The sequence below is a fragment of the Diplotaxodon limnothrissa genome, linkage group LG3 (genome assembly GCF_057381915.1).
Source record: "Diplotaxodon limnothrissa isolate DT_005_m linkage group LG3, D_limnothrissa_male_GT1.1, whole genome shotgun sequence".
Lineage (NCBI taxonomy): Eukaryota > Metazoa > Chordata > Actinopteri > Cichliformes > Cichlidae > Diplotaxodon > Diplotaxodon limnothrissa.
The window spans coordinates 32,041,263-32,053,781 of record NC_140598.1 but is presented as its reverse complement, the minus strand read 5'-3'; the positions used below and the strand labels follow the sequence as shown (position 1 = coordinate 32,053,781).

The 12,519-nt window shown below is 42.7% G+C and overlaps 1 protein-coding gene across 1 annotated transcript; it reads left to right on the top strand.

Annotated features, from left to right (window-relative positions):
• Positions 1-2,629: 2,629 nt before the first annotated feature.
• Positions 2,630-12,508, top strand: psip1b (PC4 and SFRS1 interacting protein 1b). Its single transcript, XM_085346931.1, has 12 exons — positions 2,630-2,720; positions 4,892-5,016; positions 5,098-5,162; positions 5,243-5,378; positions 6,087-6,563; positions 7,770-7,946; positions 8,142-9,584; positions 9,660-9,766; positions 9,840-10,764; positions 11,003-11,104; positions 11,430-11,709; positions 12,247-12,508. The coding sequence occupies exons 2-12, from the start codon at positions 4,933-4,935 to the stop codon at positions 12,264-12,266; spliced, it is 3,816 nt and encodes a 1,271-aa protein (XP_085203057.1). The 5' UTR covers positions 2,630-2,720; positions 4,892-4,932; the 3' UTR covers positions 12,267-12,508.
• Positions 12,509-12,519: the final 11 nt, after the last annotated feature.

Here is a 12,519-nt window from a genome sequence, read left to right as displayed (position 1 = left end):
GTCTGTTGTTAAATGTTTCTAACAGTTAGTAGCAGCAGGTTTGCCTGCCTGCACTTTATAGAAAGAACCTGCAGGATGCATAGAAGCTCTTTACTGACATCTGGTGGCTCAAAACAACAACTGTTTGAATTCTAAATTATATTTAATTTATTTTTTTAATATAACTATATTTGTGTACAAAGCTCTGTAGCCAGTTGTGTGATGGAAAGTTTCTGCTCTTCTCTGTGTCAGGCTAACCTGGCTGAATGAAAGGCTCCACAGTGTCACGCTCTGCCTCCATATAATCTTTCAGTACTAAATATTCCCACATGTACAGCTCTGCTTTTCTCACCATGATAAATAACTTGTGTCTATAAATGATTTGGTGCTTGTTGTTCTTGTTGGTCAGATGTGATGCAGACTGCAGTACTCTGTACTGTCGTTTGTCTCTTTGCAAAACAGATTAAACCTCACAAAGACGACCTGTTCTTGTGTGATTCAATTTATTTCATATTTCCATAACAGTTAGTGGTAGTTCAGACACACAATTGTTTATGTTTTTTGTTTCACAGAATGTTTGATGGTAAAGAGGTTCTTATTTTAAAAAAAATACAATTCTAGATGGTTTCTGTTATATACGAACCATTCTAAAACATGGACATCAAAAGCTGATTAAAGAGGGGTTTTATTGTATTTATTAGATTTGTTATGATTAGTGATTTATAATTTTTTTATTATTATTATTGTTATTATTATTTAACACAATTTAAATATAAAATAAATAAAAAAATAACTTTAAAAAAACAGTTAAGCACTGTTGCCTCACAAGAAGAAGCTCCTGGGTTTGACACCACCATCTGTGGATGTGGTGTGCTCCAACTTCGAAAGTCCAAACACATGCACTTAGTGTGTTCAATTAATTAGTGATTCCTAATTGTTCATAGTTGTGAATGGATGTAAAACTTTAGGTAAAACCTAATATTAGAGTGAACACTGTAATTTGACAGTCGTTCTCCAGTATAATGAAAATTATTAAAAAGTTTGCCAGAACTTGAGACGGTCAGAACCTGACTGCAGGTTGGATGTTTTCTGTTATCCTCAACGCTAAGGTGACTGAAGATCAGCAGCAGGGCTTTTAATCTGCTGTTCACTTGCAACTGGTATTAAGATTTTTTTTTTTCTTTTAGAGCTTTTAGATCACAGTGATACCAATGAGGTAACTCTCGGCTGACTGTGACCAGGGACATTCTTGCCCATATCACCTTCACTCGAGTCCCACTGACATATACTTCAGCTCACCCATAAAGTGGTGGGCCACGTAAAATCACAGAGCGGGTCGGCAGATGCTGAGGCACATAGTGTGCAGAGGCCAGCAGCTTTCTGCAGAGTAAGTCACTACGGACCTCCAAACTTCACGTGGCATTCAGATTAGCTTAGAGAGTGTCATGGAATGGATTTCCACAGAAACAGCAGCATCCAAGCATTATATCAGCAAACACAATGCAACATGTCATACGCAGTTGTGTACAGCATGCCACCACTGGACTCTAGAGCACTGACATAAGACATTTTGGATAATTTAATGTTCCTAACTTTGCGGCAACAGTTTGGGGATGGCCCCTTCCTGTTCCAACATGACTGACAGGTCCATAAAGGCCTGCACAGAGTCCTGATCGAAACCTGACAAAACACCTTCAGGATGAATTAGAGCAGAGACTGCTCTAATTATTTTTAGATTTTGTGTTCATTTTTAATCTGTGTAAGCATCGAATTAAGTCTGTTAATAAAGCTTGATTGATTTATTAGTTCTAAACCTTGTGGAAAGCCTTCCACAAGGTTTAGAACGATATAGTAGTGCATTTAATTTCTGGCACACTTTGCATTTGCAAAGCAACTGTTGAAACTAGCTCTCTTTTTTTATTATTACTTTAACCATGAAATTTTAATTTATACAGAAAAACGAGGATCTACATTTTTTTTTTTCATATAGTGTCACTGCTATGAGAAGATGGAGTAGATCACTGCCAATTACAGTGTCTTATTTTGACTTTTAAAAGTTGTTGGAGTTACTGTTACTAACAGTGACCCCAACAAAGATACTAACTATTTACTATGTTACTAACAATGCAAGACGTAACCATATAAAAAAATCATTAGAAAAATTCACCTTGGTGTGGTACCTGTCTGCACTCTAAACATACACCGAGTAGTTCTCATTTATAATTATCAGTGAACTTTACGTTCGTTACATTTATTTTTCCCCAAAAACACATTAGTGCACGCGTGAATATGTGAATGAAGTTATGAACTTATTACGAAGTTCAGTACTTTATATTGAGGGCAGACCAATCCACGCGCTGAGGTATCGTAGCAACGGGCAGACGCTCAATGCTGAAAGTCGGAAATGACGACAGAATTATTAGTTCAAAGTAGTGCTTTATTTCTTAAGGTGTGCATTGATGACATCATTATGGTGATTATAAAGAAAGGAATCTAAATTCAGATTTAAAAAAAAAAAAAAAACAAACAAACAAAACCTCTGTACCCTAAGGTGGTACGGTCCAAAAGCTCCCGTGTGGTTGGAACGGTCCTCTAGCGGCGGGAAAAACCATTGTGGATCACGTGACACGAACACAGAGGTCAATATGGCGACGTGCATTAGAGGATAGCTTAGTAACAAGAAGCCTTGTTGTTTCGTGTTTTTTGTCCGCGGTGCCAGGCGGCAGTCGTTCTGTGTGCAGGTGAGTCCACGTCACATCCACGGTGCATGCCACGAACACGGAGTAAGGGTGCGCGAGTCGGCATGTTAGCGCGAGCTTTCAGTGGTTAGCCTGTATTTGTAAACAAAGCGTAAACACGCAGACGAGAGCGAAACTGATGAGCTAGTGTGAAAGATTATACTTTGCACACGCAAAGGTCAGCTGGTGGGACGATTCAGGTCCAGGAAGTGAAATGTTTTACTTACAGACTTCAAGTCTGGCCCTGCTTATGCATCCTCTCAGGTTTAGCACATGTTGGGTGTATTGATTGAAGTATTGCTGCCACGTTATCGTTAATCTCCAAGTTTACGTTAAATGTATTAATTCTTTGTGTGGTGGTGTGTTTGAGTTTGAAATTGAGTTGAGGAAATATTCAAATCCCCAACTAGTGGAAAAGCCCTCTAACTCAGGCCTGACATTCATATTTAAAAAGAAGAGAAAGGAAACAGTTGGGGTTTCCGCTTTAATTGTTTCCTACAGACGATTTTATGCACTTGGTAAGATCAGGGCTGGACACGCACAGTGAACAAAACACGGAGCAAAGTAATACTTAAAAAAAATGTCACAGTCCATGTATTCTGTGGTCAGAAGTTCACACCCACCCATGAATGTCATGATAATTTTAGGCGTTTGATGATTTCTTTGAACTGTGGAATCTTTGCACAGCTAAAAAACGAGAATTGGGTGCACAATTTGGATTAACAAGCTTCCTCATAATTCAGGATGGATATCTTCTTGGCAGAATTGGTCGTTTCTTTAAACTCGAGAAAGGCTTTAAGAAGACCAGAAGCTCAGTGTTCACCTGCTTTATCTCATAAAAAGCAGCTCTTGTCCTGTTGGAACACCTGACTGTCTATGTTTCAACCACCTAGATGTTTATTTAATGTGAAGATTTTTGAGGTAGTTCTCTTCTTCTTTATTCCTTAATGTGTAATGTTACTAGTACCACTCACAGCTAAACAGCCCCAGGGTGTGATGCTACCACCGTGCTGTACAGTTGCTCTGTGTTCTTAGGTTTGAGTGGTTTTCTTTTTTGCTGAGAGAAGTTCAGGAGTTCACACTATTTTATTATCAGGCAGTTAAAGGTTTGGGTTGCACAGCTGTGGACTCTCAGTCTGCTTACAGAGAAGAATTTATTAGACACATGCAAACAAACATATTTGTGGTTGGTTATTGATGGGGAGATGCTGTGGTTTAGACTTAGTGCTTGCTGATTTGTTCTCCTCGTCGTCCTTCCACTTGGCCACAGCGGAATTAACCTCAAGTCAGGGATCTTGTCCTGTATAAGAAAACCCATCCCCACCTTATAAATGTTACCAGAGATATTTTATCTTCATGCTGACGTCAGCTGACACAATGAAGTCTTTATTTCTGTTTGACACACAAGGCCAAGCAGCCGTCTCGTCTGAAACTGTGTTCTGCTACAGAGCACAGTTTCAGACGAGACGGCTGCTTGGCTTGAAGGAGTTTGATTTGGAGGCTTATTTGGAGGCTTATTTCTTCTTTCTCACCCTCTCAGTCCATGGTGATATAAAACTGGTTTCACTGGTGTTCTGTTTCCAGCTCTTGGTGGTTCCCAAACATCCTAACTGAGAACATCATCTGAGGGTCACATCATGGGGCTTCTAGACCAAAAGTGGTGACAGATCTGAATAACTTGTACTTGAATACAGTTGTTTGAACTGATGATCTTTGAATCTGCATTTGTTTAGAAATGAGATCTTTCCACCCTTTCCCTCAGGATGAATAAAGTATTATCAATCAATCAATGAATCAATAAAAGATTAAGTGATTGTGTGTATGTTTGACCCTGTGTGGAGAGAGTCCAAAATGAATTCAAACTTGTGCATCCAGTTCTTGTTTTATTTAAGTTATTAAAGATTGATGTACGGTCAATCCACCCTGGAGAAAGAGTGGATTCAATAAGTCATTAAAAACCCCCAAACGACCATCACATTCATGCTAATGAGTGTTTGTAATCCTCTGACTACAACGTATGTCACAGCTGTGTGGGGTTACTACAGGCTGAAGAACAGCTCGAATCAACATCTGTTCATTTACTCTCACTCTTACCCACATTTACCTCCTTAAATGAAACACGGTAAAGTGTGTGAAGCAGCTGCTGTGGTCTAAATGGTCTGCTTGTCTTTCAGTGTTTGATTCCTGCTGTGCGACCGAGCTCTGAAGCAACAGGATGCCGGGAAAAAACGGCGACCAGTTCAAACCCGGAGACCTGGTGTTCGCCAAGATGAAGGGCTTCCCTCACTGGCCGGCGAGGGTGCGCTCACACCTCAGCTGTAAATACCTGCATGCAGCTGTTTGTGTGTACGCGCTTTAACTCTTCTTCTGTGTTTTACAGATCTGTAAGTCGGACGAGGGGTACAAGAAGCGAGTCCCCGTCTTCTTTTTCGGCACCCATCAGATGTACGTACGTGCAGCTGCAGATCGATCGTATCATTTTCTGAGCAGCATTGATCGAACTGTGATTAATCTCCCCTCCCCAGAGGCTTCCTGCCGCCGGAGAACATCGTCCCTTATGTGGGAAACAAGATGAAGTATGGCAGCGGCGTTCGCATCAAAGGCTTCACCGAGGGCATGTGGGAGATCCAGAACACGCCTGGAGTTGGGAGTAAACTCAAAGTCAGTCTCTCTTTAAAGATCACTCATCAGTTGCAATGAAAATGCTACGTAATCGCTTCAGTTCATTTTTATGTAATTGAATGGTTATGAATGAACTGCTAAAAGCATTTTCTAATGATGTGTTTGTAATATTTCTGACGCACTGCTTAAAAAAAGCTTATATAGCTTTAAAATTATATTTGTGATGATGTATCTGGTATATAAAAATACTGAACAGTGTTTTATTGATGCTTTCATTGATGCTGCCGCTTTTATTAATGTCAGTGAATTCAGGGCATTTTCCACCTTCTCCAGTTAGCTGCTGTGATTGATCAGACACTCTTACATCACCTAAACAATTATATTGGGTGATTTGATGTGGCACAGCTTTACTTCAGTAGTATCAGTCTGTCCAGTTGGGTCAGATCATCACCTGAAGTGACAGGTCCAACAGTGAGGGCTGGTTCTCTTCACAGATGTGAGCAGGTTCAGGATGACCTCATGTGACAGACATGAAAGAGTAAATGTTTCACGTGCAGCATCATCTCAACTAGTTACATTTGTTTTGGAAGCTGACCAATCAGAACAGACTAGGGTCAAAGGCATGGATAGGGGGCTGAAAAGGCTATTTCCAACATATTTCTCACACTGCTGGCACCTCTGCTTCATAAATGTTTATAGCCCATGTTTCGGTTCTAATAAAGGTTCTTCGTTCTATCTTCTGTTCAGGTACCGGGGAAGACAAACACAGAAAGTACACCAGCAAAACCGGCTTCTGCAACCAAAGCTACTCCAGCTAAACCAACCCCAGCACCTAAAACTACACCTGCCAAATCACCCAAGGCTACACCTGCCAAGTCCGCACCAGCGACCAAATCTACACCCTCTAAACCGACGTCTGCTGCTAAAAGTCCAACTCCAAGCGCTGTCACTAAATCTTCCCCCAGCAGATCCGAGTCGGCCAGTAAAGCTGCCGCCGACAGGCGGCGCACAGGAGGCGAAAAGGAAGCTGCTGTTAAAACTCCCACACGAGTTTCATCAAGATTGGCTGCAGAGCAAAGTGAGGAGTCCAAGCAGGCTTCCACCCCTGCTGCAGACACTGCAGAGACCGTTGCGACTGCTCGAACCAGAAGGTCGGCAAGCGGCGGTCCGTCTGCAGGAGGGAGTGCAGGTGAACGCACCGCCTTGGCCAAGACAGACAAAGAGGTGAGAGGTTAAATGTTTTAAAGCTGTGGGGCTGTTCCATTTGGAGACAGGGCCTCTGGACTAGCAGTGGTTCAGCAGTGGTTCTGGGGTCTCTCAGCCTCCCTGCAACAACTATACCAGGGGGCTGGAGATGGTGCCTGTCAGTCGGACAGTGAGGGTTACCATCCTGGTTGTGGAGCACTGGACCCACTCTGTATGTGCTCTGTGAACTTGGAAAAATCACATCCTCAGAGTGTGCTGCAGGGAGGGATTTAGAAGGATTAAGCTCCTTGTTGTGTGCTGGTGTTTCACTGTCTGTTGTGAGATTGAACTTGAAAGCTGCAAAGTGAGAAAAAAAAAAAAAAAAAAAAAAAAAAAAAAAAATATAAATATATATATATATATATATATATATATATATATATATATATATATATATATATATATATATATATATATATATATATATATATATATTTAAAAAATATATATATTTTTTTTTTCTTTCTTTTTTTGGGGGGGGGGGGGGGGGGGGATTCAGAAGCACGGAGGAGTTGTCTGCAGAGGAGGGGGATGTGGGAAACTCGAGACATAAACACAAGTAGAATAGTTTCATCTTCTTAATGTTTATCCCATCCATGTGTCCATCAGTGTCTGTCTCAACGGGTGATGCTGTGGAGTAGTTGGATGTCACAGATTAAACATTTTCATGGAGATTTGAGCACATTTCTGCATCTGTAGATCACAGATAATGACGTGGACCTACAGTGGAGAGAGAATAAAGGTTTTGCTTGATATTGTTTTTTTGGCTTTGCACCTGCGGATATTTCTGTGGATATTTTTCTGTTTTCTGGACATATAGATTAGTAAAGCAGGGCGACGGAGATCCGTCTCTGTGTGCTCGAAATTGGAGGATTGAATTGAAGCTTGAAGCTCCCGTGCAGAAGCTTCCAAAGCACCAACAAATCTGTGTGGACGACGGTCTCGGGCTCACGTCACCGCCTTTGAAGGCTTTTTCCAGTTTTTCCTGCAACAGGAAAAAAGTGTCTGGTTCATTCTGCTCTAACACACCTTCATGAGAACACCAGCAATCCATGGCTCGCCTCATCCTCTAGTTTATGGAAGAAACTGGAGCTTCTTCTTTTATTAGAGCTCAGTGGGGAAGAGCATGGTGAACTGTTGACATTAAATGCTTACAAATAAACTTTTGTTTCTTCTTTTTCTCAGACAGGAGCGGTCAAAGCTTCAGTGGGTGAAACCACAGCGAGTAAAGAAAAGGCTAAAAGCACAACTGAAGCAGAACCCAGACAGGCTGAAGCCTCCAAAGAAGCTGCAAGTGAAGTGACGACCAGGAGCCGAGCAGAAGAGCCGAAGCTGAACACGCATGGAGTGATGCTGCCCATTGTAAGTTTAAATGAGCCATTAATAACTTGTGTTATTCAGCAGCTCAACACTGTTCAAAGAAAAGCCTTCAGTTCTTTCTTTGATTAAAATGTAAGATTTAATCTAAAAGCTCAATTCAGACCCTCTGCTAATCTGATGCGTTGCTAAGCAACAGAGACACATGTTAAACTTCTTTTTCTCATTTTGTCTTTTCAGCTTTTGAATAAAGTTTCATGTTTTCCTCGTCTCCGTCAGATCAATGTGAAGCTGCAGAAGATGGAACCTGCTCTGATGACGACCGGTGGAAGGAGGGAGGAGGAGGAGGAGGAGGAGGAGGAAAAGAAAGAGAGCAGAGACTTCAAGCGCCGAAATGAAGAGAAGGTGGAGAAGAAGGAGGAGGAAAAGGAAGACAGCAGAAGAGTAAGGACAAGGAGAGATGAGAGGGAGGAGCAGAAGAAAGAGGGCCGAGGAGTGAAGAGGAGGAAGGAGGAGGAGGACGAGAAGAAGGTGGATGAGGGGAAGGAGAAGGAAGATGACAAAGGAGTCAAGAAGAGAAGAGAGAAGAAAAACGATGAGGAGGTGGTCCAGAGGAAAACGAATGAGAAAGAGGAAGGAGAAAAAGAAGAGGCCCGAGGAGTCAAGAGGAAGAGCGAAGGGGAGGTGCAGAAGAAAAGTCAGGACAGCAGCGAGGAAAAGGCAACGATGGAGAGACGATCATCAAAAAGACACAAGGAACAGGAAAAGGGAACAGAGGAGGAAGGAGTAAAGACGAGTCCAGCTGAGAAGGAGGAGGAGGAGGAGAAGCAGAAGAGAGACAGGAGCACAGAGGGCAAAGAAACAAGGAGGATGAAAGAAAAAGAGGCGGAGAAGAAAGCGAGGAAGGATATTTCAGAGGAAAAGAAAGATGTGAAGAGTAAGGAGGTGGAGGAAGAGGGGGAGAAGAGGAGAGACAGGAGGCTGGAGGCCAGAGAAATGAGAAGGACGAAAGAAAAGGAGGAGCAGCAGAAAACGAGAAATGACACATCAGAAGAAAAAAATTTAAGAACAGAGGAGGAGAAGGTGGTTGAAAAGGAGAAAATAAGTAGGGACACCAGTGAGGCCCGAGAAACGAGGAGGACAAGAGAAAAGGAGGCGCTTCGGAAGATGAGGACGGATGCTTCACAGAAAAGGAAAGATTTAGGAAGAGAAAAGGCGGCGAAGAAGTTGGAAGAGGAGAAGACAAGGAGAGAAAGGAGCACAGAGGCCCGAGAAACGAGGAAAACAAGAGAAAAGGAGGTGCAGCAGAAAACGAGAAACGATCATTCAGAAGAAAAAGATTTAGGAAGAGAGAAGGAGGAGCAGAAGGTGGAAGAGGAGACGACAAGGAAAGACACCAGCCCGGAGCCCAAAGAAATGAGGAGGACGAGAGAAAAGGAGGCACTTCAGAAGATGAGGAAGGATGATTCAGATGAAAGGAAACAGTCAAGAAGAGAGAAGGAGGTGAAGAAGGTGCAGCAGAAGGCGAGGAAGGATGTTATAGAAGCAAAGAAAGATTTAAGAAGAGAAGAGGAGCAGAAGAAAAAGGTGGAAGAGGAGAAGAGGGAGAGGAGATCTGAGGGAGAGAAGCAGAAGGAGAAAACTGAGAGGGAGAAAAGAGGAGGTGCTGCTCCAGACGATGAGGTAGAGTCTGTCTTCATTAAGGAAATGTTTTAAATTGAAGAGAAGGATGAAAACGTCTCAACATTTCTCCTGCAGCGACAGCGCCACCTGGCCGCCAAGAGGGAGAGCGTGTTAAAGTCTCTGAGGGGTCTGCTGAAGGCCGGGAGAGGAGGGAGGAGGAGGGAGGCAACGAGGAGCGCTCTGTAAGAGGAAGGGGAAAAAAATGATACGGTAAAATCAGTCAGGAGTTTAAACCTCTGTCTGTTTTCTCATCAGGAGAGGCGGCGACGGAGCGAAGAGGAGGAGGACAGGAAGCCCGACAAGGTCAGAGTGGAGGAGTGTGAAGGAGTCGGCCTCAGCCAAGAAAACATCAGAGAAGAAGAAGGAAGGAGCCAAGAAGGGGAACGGCAGGACATCGCAGAAGATGCAGGTAGAAGAAAAGTTGGAGAAAAGTCGAGATGTGGAGCTGAAGACAAAGGAAAAGGAGGAGGAGAAGAAGACTGATGAAGAAAAGAAGGAGGAGAGAAAAATAATTGGAAAGATCGTCAAGGCAACAGCTGGGCAGGGTCCGAAGGTCCAGGTGAAGACGATGATGGGAGGAATGACCGTGAGGGAAGAGGAGAAGGTGGGAGGAACATCTGCAAAGGAGGGGGAGAAGAAGAAAGAGGAGAAGGTGGAAAAGAAAAGAAGTTTGGAGAAGAAGGGCGCTGAAGAAAAAGAGAAGTCGGATGATGGGAGCTCGAAGAAAAGCATCGAGGTCCAGATGAAATCTGAAAGAACTCAAGCGGAGGAGAAAAAAGCCAAGAGCGTGACGGAGGCTGCGAAGAAAAACGAGGAGCGCAAGGAGGAGGGGGAAGCAGCAGCAGCAAGAAGAAAAGAACAGGAGGGTGAAGAAAAGAAGAAGGACGAGGCGGAGAAACCAAAAAAGGCGGAAAATGCAGAAAAACACAAAACGCAAAAAACAACGGGCGAGAAGAAATGTGAAGGCGCGGAGCCGGGCGGGCAGAGGAAGACCGGCGAGGAGAAGGAAAGTGACGGAGCGAGCCGACCCGAGACGTCAGCAGCAGTGGAGAAGAGCGCTGGAGGAGAAGGTAACCCGGTAAAGGAGCAGCAGAAGAAGCGCTCGACGGTGACGCTGACGGACTCGACGCTACACCGGATCCATGGAGACATCCGGATCTCTCTGAAGAACGACAATCCCGTAAGAGCCAAAACTTAAACTGGCTGCAGATTAACGACGGCACAAAATGTAAAACCGTTCACAGTGATTTTATAAAAAGTGAGCCGACATTAGATCATTTTTATGATTCTCACTGCTTTAGCTATCAGGAGCTACATCGCCCCCTTGTGGCCAGAAAATCTAAATGCAGCTTTAATATTTCAAAAACGCTGCATGTTTACTGAAACTGAACGACGCGACTAATGTGCTTCATCCTCAGGACATCAGCAAGTGTCTGGCGGCGCTGAATCAGCTCAGTATGGTTTATGTGACGTCTCAACACGTCCAGAGGCACAGCGAGCTCGTCGCCACGCTCAGGAAGGTAAACGCACATACTGATATCCTCGTGGTGGTTCTTGGATAAGCAATGCATCTGACCTGTCACACTACTATGATGTCATCGCTTTGTGTCCACTCAGAACAAGAAATCACAAAAATGGGGTGGGGGTTAGGGTGTCACTGTGATTACGTTTGGGATTAGGTGTGATGGTGTTTCCACGTAGCAAAGCTATGACATCACTCCAAGGTGATTGGTCACTTGCAACCTTAAACCTGGACTGAATTCAAAATAAATCAAATGAATAAACAAATAATAACTATACAAATCGTGTCAGTTGTTATTATGTATTTGTTTTCCTCGTGAGCAGATGCGTTACTACCGGGCAAACCAGGACATCATGGACAAGGCGTCGATGCTCTATAACCGCTTCAAGAACGCCTTCCTGGTGGGGGAGGGGGAGGAGGTGGTGAGCGCCGCCTTTCTGCGCTCGCTGCTGGAGGAGAAGGAGGAGGAGGAGGCGCAGAGGGTGGAGCGCTGTATGGAGAAGGTGAGGAAGGAGGGGCTGCTGCACGAGGCGAAGAGAAGTATGGGGCAGGTGAACAAGAAGAGGAATAACGGAGGAGAAGATGGAGAGGAGAAAGCTGAAGGTAAAAATAAATAAAAACTAAATCAACTGATTTGTGACAAGAAATTACACAAACTTACAGGAAGTAAAAATATTAAAGACAAGCGTTTATAGCTTATATTAGAAAATATTTTAAAAGTAAAATTGAGAAAACATAATTTCATAAATAACACTGAAATATTTACACCACATCTTTTGTTTTTGTATCATTCAATAATTAAAGTTATATACAGAAAAAAATTACTTTTTATTTTTGTAAGTTTTATTTCTTTTTTTATTAAAGCATTAATACTGACATTTTGTGAGGGGTGTTTATTTAAATGCAAAAATGCTGTTGTACATTTTGGTTTTTTGCTGTTTGTTTGGTTTCACTTCATAATTTTTGTGTATAAATATATATATATATATATATATATATATATATATATATATATATATATATATATATATATATATATATATATATATATATATATATATATATATATATATATATATATATATATATATACACTTTTTTTTTGGATTTATGTAATAATTTTGCCCCCCTCTCCAAAAGCTCCAGTGGACTCCTCCTGACGGCTCATCATCACTGGAAGCAGCCTGGACCGGACCAACTGCTACTGGGGGGAGCAACACAGACACACAATAGGATTTTCCAAAACCACTTACCTCATTGGGCAGTAGCGTGCTTACCTGTTTAACTTCTCGCAGTGTGGACTGTCACACCTTAGCAGGTGTGCTGTTCCTACCCCACAGCTTGTTGTGCTAAGGCCACCTTATTAAGTTATTAAGCGCTTTGGAGCAGCTGATTTTATTTTAACTGGATGTT

What these genes read in the sequence shown, in the direction of transcription:
- psip1b (XM_085346931.1), top strand. Translation starts at nt 4,933, where the DNA reads ATGCCGGGAAAAAACGGCGACCAGTTCAAACCCGGAGACCTGGTGTTC. An exon ending in TGGCCAAGACAGACAAAGAG is followed by an intron (nt 6,564 to 7,769) that starts GTGAGAGGTTAA and finishes TCTTTTTCTCAG; the next exon opens with ACAGGAGCGGTCAAAGCTTC. An exon ending in ATGGAGTGATGCTGCCCATT is followed by an intron (nt 7,947 to 8,141) that starts GTAAGTTTAAAT and finishes TTGTCTTTTCAG; the next exon opens with CTTTTGAATAAAGTTTCATG.